The 9443-nt window shown below is 40.7% G+C and overlaps 1 protein-coding gene across 2 annotated transcripts; it reads right to left on the bottom strand.

The window, feature by feature from the left end:
• Positions 1-2355: 2355 nt before the first annotated feature.
• LOC110290076 (cystatin-9) lies at positions 2356-5922 on the bottom strand. Of its 2 annotated transcripts, none has more exons than XM_021156560.2 (3): positions 5639-5922; positions 4126-4392; positions 2356-2641 (listed from the first exon to the last, which is right to left on the bottom strand). In XM_021156560.2, the coding sequence occupies exons 1-3, from the start codon at positions 5858-5860 to the stop codon at positions 2564-2566; spliced, it is 567 nt and encodes a 188-aa protein (XP_021012219.1). In that variant the 5' UTR covers positions 5861-5922; the 3' UTR covers positions 2356-2563. The 2 variants fall into 2 exon arrangements, with proteins under 2 accessions (XP_021012219.1, XP_021012220.1); XM_021156561.2 differs by having other exon boundaries at positions 4279-4392.
• Between the last annotated feature and the right edge of the window lie 3521 nt (positions 5923-9443).

Here is a 9443-nt window from a genome sequence, read left to right as displayed (position 1 = left end):
AAAAAAAAAAAAAAGATGATTCAGGATTCCTTGTGCATGTATTTATATTTCACTTGCACATTTTATATGCAAAAGTTGTCACAGTGACAAATGATGAGAAAAGTTGCAACATGTTATGATAATTAATATATTTAAAATTATAGTTGGATTAACAAACATTTGAGAAAATACAGATTAAATGACTCTGGAAATATGATACTTATGGATAGACCAAAAGCCATTTGAATAAATAAATAAATAAATAATAAAAGTAAATTTTCTCAAAAAACTCAAAAATAAAATAAATTTCCTAGGTCCACCAAACACTAAAGGAGAAAATAATCTCAATTTCACACAGTCTTGAAGTCAAGTTTCCTTTGATTTCAAGGAAAACAGGAAGAGTGCAATATTTTCATATTTATAGAATATAGTAAAAATAATTTTGACAGTAAATATAAAATGGGCATATTCTAAATAAATAAAGGACAATAAGAATTCAAGGATATTCAAAGAAATAAATGAAAAATCACAGGAAAAGTAGTAACAAGAACACAGAGGAATTAGCTAACAGGTATAAATCTCCTGACCTGAGCATGTTTTGTGAGAATAGCCTTTCTCTCTTGGCATCAACGGAAATGAGGTGATTAAAAAAAAAATGTTACTTTCCATGGCTGTCTATACTGCAAGAATTACAACTGTCCACAAAACAATTGTGAATTATCTTGCTGAAATTGTTTTAGGTAACAGAATTGCCCAGGACTACAAAGAGTCAGGAAGTCCTGATCTGAGACAGGAATCACTGGCAGTTATAGTGAGAACTGGCAGTGAGCTGGCATTTGAGTGAGTCCTACACTCACCCAGACGACTCTTCCGGAGGTTCAGCAACAATGATCAAGAGCTACCTAGGCCACAGCATGCTCAGGTCAATAGTAGTAAACTGAAAGGAAGTTAGGGCACACATACACACATGCCTACACATGTGCACATACACACACACACAGAAAGAGAGAGAGAGAGAGAGAGAGAGAGAGAGACTAAAAGAAAGTATTTTTATAATTATCCCCATGATTCTCCTCTTCAGGGTTCTATCATCTCCTGATCTAAGGCTGGGACAAACAAGGCAGAACAGGAGCAGCTGTGAATACCGACCTTAAGAGCTGGGCCTAGTCAATGTCCACAAGGTCACTCTACAGTTAAACTTGCTGCCATGGTTGGTCAACGTGTTCCAACAGGATACACTTAGCTCCTATCTGCTGGAACATGATGGACCCAGGACTCTAGTTCTGCTGGGACCAGGGTAGAGCTTAGATCATGGGTAACAGCCTAAAATTTGGGGAAGGTTTGTGATCCTAGATCACTAGGGCCAACATGGTTGGCATAGCAGGCCAGTTCCCTATGGGATGTCTAGATTCTATGGCCAATTCTTATTCAGGGCGGGGCTAGAGTCTCAGATTGTGGGCCATCTTGGTAAAGAGGTTGGTTGTGGATTATATCCTAGTTGTAGATTTACAAAGTACATCTAGTGTTGGCATCCAAAGAAGAATCTAGACTTCTCTCATCAGCAGAAAGAATGTCTCTGTTTCCTGCAGTTGGATCAGGCTGATAAGAGTAATGTAAACCTTTTCTTCCTGGTCAGTGTGTCTCCTCTTATTTCTGTGCTTACCCAAGGTGCTGAAATCTCACCTGATTTCTGATAGTTTGTGAGGATAGTTTCATGTGCACACAGTTGCTAAAATTGAGTTTTCTGTAAGAGAGTACTAACAAGTCCTCTCCTACCACCTAGCTGATGCCATGCCCAGTGATTATTTTAAGAACTATGTGAGGGGTGGGGGGAGTATGTGTATACATGGGTACACGTGAGGACCCTAGGATTCAAATTCAGTTTCTCTGCAAGAGCAGTACATGCTTTTAACTGCTGAGCCATCTCTCCAGCCCACACCCAATGAGTTTTCGTAAGCACTAAAATGTTCTCTGCTACTAGTCTTGAGGTTTTCCAGCTCGATATTCTTAACTATTTTATTGACATCTTGACTGATTGAAAAATCAAACAATAAGTAATTATTTAGTAACTATAAACCCAAGTTGTTACTCTTTTCACCAGGGAAGCATGTAAACTTCTTTCTGGAAATCAGAGGCTGAACACATATGCTGGGGTAAGAGTGTCAGAGACCTGGGCCCTTCTTGGATATTTAGTGCCCTAGGAGACCACAGTCATTGTACTTCTGGATTTGTGTGACAATAGTTCTTATACAGCTTGCTTACTAATGTATCCTGTGATCCCCTTAGGGGCTTCAAAGTGTGGACAAGATTTTAGAAACTCAAATTGTCCACACCACTGGCCCATGGTACTTCCTCTAAAATTATACACAAAACATGTTCAGAAATGCAATATTTAATGAACTATTCTACATGACGAAAAAACAGCAATGTACATTTTCCCCTAATTATTATCCACATATCCAGTCTTGATACTGCACAATGCTGCAAAACAAGGAAAATGAGCACAGAGGTTCTGCCAAGGGTAACCCCTTCACGGATGCAGAGAAGTACATGACCAGTCCATGGGTGACTCCCGTGAGAGAAACTATGAGCACACACTCTTGAAGAGCTTGAATTTTGTTATCCAGGGGTAGGTACCGACAGTAAACAGGCAGGTGAAGGTCTGAGGGAAAATAATAAGAAAAGACAGTGAAAAAAAGAGGGTGAGAAAGTTTGTGAATTGTACTCTGAACAGCCGACATTTCACCCTTTCCCTTCCACAGAAGGAGAAAAACATCTTCAGACTGCCCAGTGAACCCTTGGCAAATAGTGACTTGTGTCTTGATCTGAAGCACCATGGAAACCTAAGAGTACTTGTTGCAACTCTCCCTCAACAAACAGAGACCTCAAGAAGAATATCTAGGATGTTCTTGTGTAATTCAAAAACCTAACAGTAATGGTAGAAAGCACCCTGTCAAGATTACCCACTGGGAGAGTTAATTAGTTTTAATTGCCAACCGAACACACTTTAGAATCATCTGGAAAGAGCATCTCAGTGAGAGATGACCTAGATCAGGTTGGCCAGTGAGAATGTCAGTGGGGAGTTGTCTTGATTATATTAATTGTGGAAAGACCCAGCCTGCAGTTGGTGGCACCATTTCCTGGGTTTGGAACCTGAAATACATTAGAGTGGGGAAAGTGAGCTAAGTACTAGAAGCCTGTGTATATTTATCTTTCTTTATTTCTGACTATGGGTTGTAAAGAGAATCTCTTATGTACTGCATTGATGCGTCATCTGTTAGTAAAAAGCATATAGGAAAGGGTAGAATATAAAGCAGGACATCCAGTAGGCAGAGAGGGTTCTGGGATTGAGCCAAGTGAAGGAGTCTCCTCAGGACATGAAAGAGGATAGACACATGAGAGCTGAGCAGAGGTAACTAGACACATGGCAGAAACTAAATTAGAATAAATGGGATATTTAGTTATGATCTAATTAAGGAACCAACCAAAGCTTATGGCCAAGGTTTTTGTAAATATAACTGAGTCTCAGAGTCATTCCAGGAGCTTGGATCCCAGAGGAGAAACTCGGAATCAACAATGGATGTCATATGACTAGCTGCTTTAAGTTCCTGCTGCCTTGAGGTCTCTGATAATTGGAGTTGTGAGTAATATACCCTTTCTCCCAAGAGATGCTTTTTGTCAGGGTATTTTATCAAAGCAAGACAAAAGAAACTAAAACAAGCCACCCTTAGGTTTAGCCTATCAGATAATGTGTTAGTGAAGCCTCTGATAAGATGCTCAACTGATGCTAGATAGAGTTGTGCTCACAGTCAAGGTTTACCTTGTCCTGGTTCACCAGAACAAGTGCCCCAAGGCCAGTCCTGGAAGGGATGAGAGTGGGGCTCTTCCTCGACTTTCACTTTCAGACATTTGTGTCAGCCTAGGACCCTAAGAGCTGCACATTCAGACAAAAGTTATGTTAGAGCCATCCAGACTTCTTCTGCTGATGCTAATGAAGGAAAATGAAGATAAGGTAATGGGTAACCCTTTGTATATTCAGAACACAGGATCAAAAGACATACAAGCATTGTAAGGCTATGAAATCTAGGGATCAGCTTCAGTGAAGCAGTGGGTAGTGTTGAGAGCTCAGGTTGGGATGCATGTTACCTCCACATTGTGGCTCAGAGAGTCCTGAGGAGTCTTGCACCTGCCCATCCTTAGGTCCCTAGGCATGGCTCTGTCACTTGTTCTTGCTCTCCACTCAGTCCCCCTGCAGCATCCACAACTGTGAAAATTAAGAGGACTGGTGTCCTGCCTTACATTATTCAGACCACGGCTCTCCTGAAAGGGGCAAATGTCGAGACTCTCCTCAAACTTCTTGCATATGGTTCTACGCAGCTGAAGCCTCATGGAATACACAGTTGGAAAATATACCTGTAAACAGAAAAAGATTAAAATTAACAGATCCATTTGCCACTTAAGAGGCTATGTGACTGCGCTCAATATAAGAAGAGACCCAGAATCTTCTCCGTTTGGAGTTCCTCAAGGCCTGGAGTAAACTCTATGAAGACAGAAGCCAGGGTAGTAGTCTCTAGATTAGAGAGTTAAGATTCAAGAGCAGGAACCTGTTAGAAATCAGAGAAGTCAAGATCAGTCCATACTATTATCTACAGACTATATTATTAAGTTGTAAAAAGTTTCCTGTGAAAGCTATCTAAGAGGAAAAGAAAAAAAGATCCTAAGTGGGGAAAGGCAAAAAATTTTCCTTTCTCTTCCCTCATCTCTTTGTTGTCAGTACTTATATATCCTTCAGTATACATGATCACATGTAACAAAGTTCATCACAAGTTCTCACAAAAAATCAAATCGTAAATTGAAATAGAAGTTTTCAACAGCGAATGTTTCCATGCATACCCATTAGCAGTAATTATCTGGCTAAACATCCCTCACCTGTCTCAGCTCCACAGGTTCACTGAAGGTTTAAAACCATAACTAAGTTATTAGTGAAGTTTTGTATAGATAAACCCACTCAATATTTTGTCTTCTGTCCTAGCACCTACAATAAATCATTAGTTCCCGTTTTATGACCTTAGGTTAATTGTTTTACAACCTTTTGGAATGTGCTCTGGGTAGGAGAAAGTCTGGTTACCATCTAAGAGAAATTAACTGGTGACACTTGGGAGACTGGCAGAGTTCTCTTTGCAGCTTTGACTATCAGAAAAGGACCTAATAGCAGTCCCACTAAAAAAGAGCTTAATAATCATTGATATAATTTTAGGAATTCTTATAGGATCATCATAAAGACTTAAGTCATCTATTAGTCTACATAGCATCACTACAAGACAGTACATCTTCATGAATCTGCAGAGATCTGCTCTAAAAGGGTATGCTCCTACTTAGTGATTGTTATATATGTTTAATAATAACAGGAAAAGCATATTAATAGCAGGAATATTTCCTAAAATGAGTCCCTTACAGCCTTGCTTAATAAGGGCATGCCTGTTGCAGATTATATAATAATCTGAAGCAGGCCATTTCAGGATGATCACCTGCTAGTGATTAGCTTGTCCCTTTATGGCTCCTGACAATGTGTAACTTGCAAAAGGTGGATTGCTCTCTCCCATCCTTCACTGACTAGCAGGTACATTCTGACAAGATAGGCAAGGATGTGTTCACTTACCTTCTCCCTCCAGGAACTCATGATATGTTCCATCCTGTAGGCATATTCATCCTGACTTTCCTGGTTGAATGTGTTCACGGCAAATTCCATTGTGGGAATGAAGTTAACAGATCTGTCTGTTTGTTTATTGGCCTTCGAGACAGGAATGATGAGAACATGAAAACTCAGCAGAAGCAGCAGCATGGTGAGAGGCAGAGCTTTCTTTCCCAGTGGACAGGACATGGAGCCAGAACTCCACAGCCACTGCTTTGTCTGTCTTAGCTCTTCACTCCCACAGGAGTCTATCAGGCACAACACCAACACATAATCTCTTCAGCTTGGGTAGACTCCTCCTCAGTTATCACAATCACGTACATGCACACACATCCCCCCCCCCACACACACACACCATTTTTCATTGCTGCCCAAGCATCTTCCAAATGTCCCTAAGGAAAAAACAAAGTCAACATCTTCAACCATAGCAATGGTACCTGATCATATTTAGTGGGGAGAGCATCTGAGGAAGACAGATACAGACTGTGAAATTAAGAGAAATACTCAGGAAGTTATGATACTTTACAGTATACTACATGTCTATAATGCCAGAATTGAGAAAAAAGAGACATAAGAATTCTGAGTTCAGGGCTACCCTGGACTATGTCCTGAGACTCTGTTCTCAAAACAAAAACAACATCAACCAAATCATAGATGCAAACAGAGAGAGAAGTTACCATAGTCATCATCCCACATGCACCTGCCACTGAGTCAGAATATAAAACAGAACCTGTAACTATGCTACAAGAATATAACAAGCCGCCGGGCAGTGGTGGTGCACAAGTACTTGGGAGGCAGAAGCAGGCGGATTTCTGAGTTCAAGGCCAGCTTGGTCTACAAAGTTGGTTCCAGGACAGCTAGAGCTACACAGAGAAACCCTATCTTTAAAAAAAAAAAACTCTCTCTCTCTCTCTCTCTATATATATATATATATATATATATATATATATATTGCCTTGCCCAAGCCTTGCCCAACAAATTTCCCAGTCTTGATGCCCTATAGTGGGGAACATGCAAGAACGAAAAAGCTCCAAGTTCTGAGGCTTAGGCAGAACCTAGAAAAGTGTTAAGGCAAGGGAAAAGGTTTTTGTTTTTTGTTTTTTGTTTTTTTTTTTAGATAACTGACAAACTGAAAAGCTGAAGCCTGTGACCAACAAAGACCACTTGTCTGAAAGCTGTGGGTACAAGACTTGCATAGGAAGCCAGCAAAATGGCTCAGCAAGTAAACACTCTTGCTGCCAATCCTGAGGACCCAAGTTTGATTCCCAGGATACTTTGGTGGAAGGACAAATAGACTCCCCCCCAAGTTGTCCTCAGAGGCATATCAAAGTGAGTATACTCATGCATTGCTCTCATACATATAGTAAACAGACAGACAGAAAGACAAGGAGTCCAAACCAATATACAGGGAGTCTAAAAGGTGTGTCAGAGAAGCTGCCTGGCAGCAGGGTGGCTAGCAACTTCTGGAGTTCCTATCTACCCTTTGTAGCCAAGACAGAGCTGCTATCTCAAGGGTGTTCTGAGTTCTCTGAACCTGAAGGGGAAAAAAAGGCTGATTAGGACATCTCCAGTTCCCAAATCTTTTTAGTTTCTTTCCCAGGAATAGTCGATTCTGTGGTTAATTGTTAGGAAAGAAAAGGCCTCTTTTCAGTAGAGAAGGGGGAAGACAACAAAGGGCTATTTAGGCAGGAAATAGATAATGAAAAGCTACTTTTCCAAGGTGGACAGGAAGATAGAAACAACTTTCCCAAGGACATAAGGGGAGGCACTCTCTGAAGAAGAGTTTTTGGTTCTTGGGTAGCTTCAGTCACATGTATCTTTTCCAATAAAGCCTGCAGGAAACCTGCTGAATGGCCTTCACAATGAATAACTTTTATTTTAGTTTTTAAATTTTTTCAGTTAAACTTTTTATTAGATGTGTTCTTTATTTACATTTCAAATGCTATCCCCTTTCCTAGTTTACCCTCCAAAAAGCCCCTATCCCCTCTCCCTGCCCCTGCTCCCCAACCAACCCACTCCCATTCCTGGTCCTGGCATTCCCCTATACTGGGGCATAGAGCCTTCACAGGANCNAGGGACTCTCCTCCCATTGATGACTGACTAGGCCATCCTCTGATATATATACAACTAGAGCCACAAGTTCCACCATGTGTTTTCTTTGATGGTGGTATGGTTCCAAGGAGTTTTTAGGGGTACTGATTAATTCATATTGATGTTCCTCCTACGGGGCTTCAGACCCCTTCAGCTCCCTGGGTACTTTCTCTAGCTCCTGTATTGGGGACCTTGTGCTCTGTTCAATGGATGACTGTGAGCATTCACTTCTTTCTGTATTTGCCAGGCACTGGCAGAGCCTCACAGAAGACAACTATATCAGGCTCCTGTCAGCAAGCTCTTGTTGACATCTGCCTAGTGTCTGGGTTTGGTGGTTGTTTATGGGATGGATCCCCAAGTGGGGCAGTCTCTGGATGGTCATTCCTTCAGGATCTGCTCTGAACTTTGTCTCTGTAACTCCTTCCATGGGTATTTTGTTCCCCTTCTAAAAAGGATTCTGAGCTTCTGGACTAATATCCAGTATTAGTAAGTATCAGTGAGTGTATATAATGTGTGTTCTTTTAAGACTGGGTTACCTCACTCAAGATGATATCCTCCAGATCCATCCACTTGTCTAAAAATTTCATAAATTCATTGTTTTTAGTAGCTGCATAGTACTTCATTGTGTAAATGTACCACATTTTCTGTATCCATTCCTCTGCTGAGGGACATCTGAGTTCTTTACAGCTTCTGGCTATTATAAATAAGGCTTCTATGAACATAGTGAAGCATGTGTCCTTATTACATGTTGGAGCATCTTCTGGGTATATGCCCAGGGGTGGTATTGCTGGGTCCTTAGGTAATACTATGTCCAGTTTTTTGAGGAACTACCAAACTGATTTCCAGAGTAGTTGTACCAGTTTGCAGTCTCACCAGCAATGGAGGAGTGTTCCTCTTTCTCCACATCCTCGCCAGCATCTGCTGTCCACTGAATTTTTGATCTTAGCCATTCTGACTGGTGTGAGGTGGAATCTCAGCAGGTTATTTTGATTTGCATTTCCCTGATGATTAAGGATGTTGAACATTTTTTAGGTGCTTCTCAGCCATTTGGTATTCCTCAGTTGAGAATTCTCTGTTTTGCTCTGTACCCCATTTTTAATAGGGTTGTTTAGTTTAGTTTAGTTCTTTAGTTGCTGGGATTTAAACTCAGGACCTTCAGAAGAGCAGTTAGTGCTTTTAACAGCTTAGCCATCTCTCTAGCCCCCTAGTGTGGATCTTATACTGATGGTGTCAAGATGGCAAAGATCTGGATCCAGACCAATGGCTCATGCAACAAACATTTGCAAGGGAATATATTGGGATGTGTCACAGTAGGGTACACTGTGACATACTACAGCTTCCACAATGAGATGTTTTCTAGGCTTTATTTTTGTTTGTTTCTATGTGTTTATTTGGGAGGGGGCATGTTGTAAGGTAGAAGGGTGAATATGAAGGGATTAGGAGATGAGCAGGACTGGGGTGCATTATGTGAAACAATGAAACAATAATTTTTAAAAAAAAGAAGTGTGGACAAAGGATATACTGGGAAACATACTGTCACACTCTACAGCTTTCACAATGGTTAGTTTTTATTTGGGGGGAGAAGTTACAAGGGCAGTGAGTGGTTACAAAGGAATGGGAAATGAGTAGAATTAAGGTGTATGATGTGAAATTCACAAAAAAATCAATGTAAAGTTAAAAA

This window comes from Mus caroli, chromosome 2 (genome assembly GCF_900094665.2).
Source record: "Mus caroli chromosome 2, CAROLI_EIJ_v1.1, whole genome shotgun sequence".
Lineage (NCBI taxonomy): Eukaryota > Metazoa > Chordata > Mammalia > Rodentia > Muridae > Mus > Mus caroli.
The sequence above is the reverse complement of the archived record's forward strand: the minus strand, read 5'-3'. Positions and strand labels throughout refer to the sequence as shown.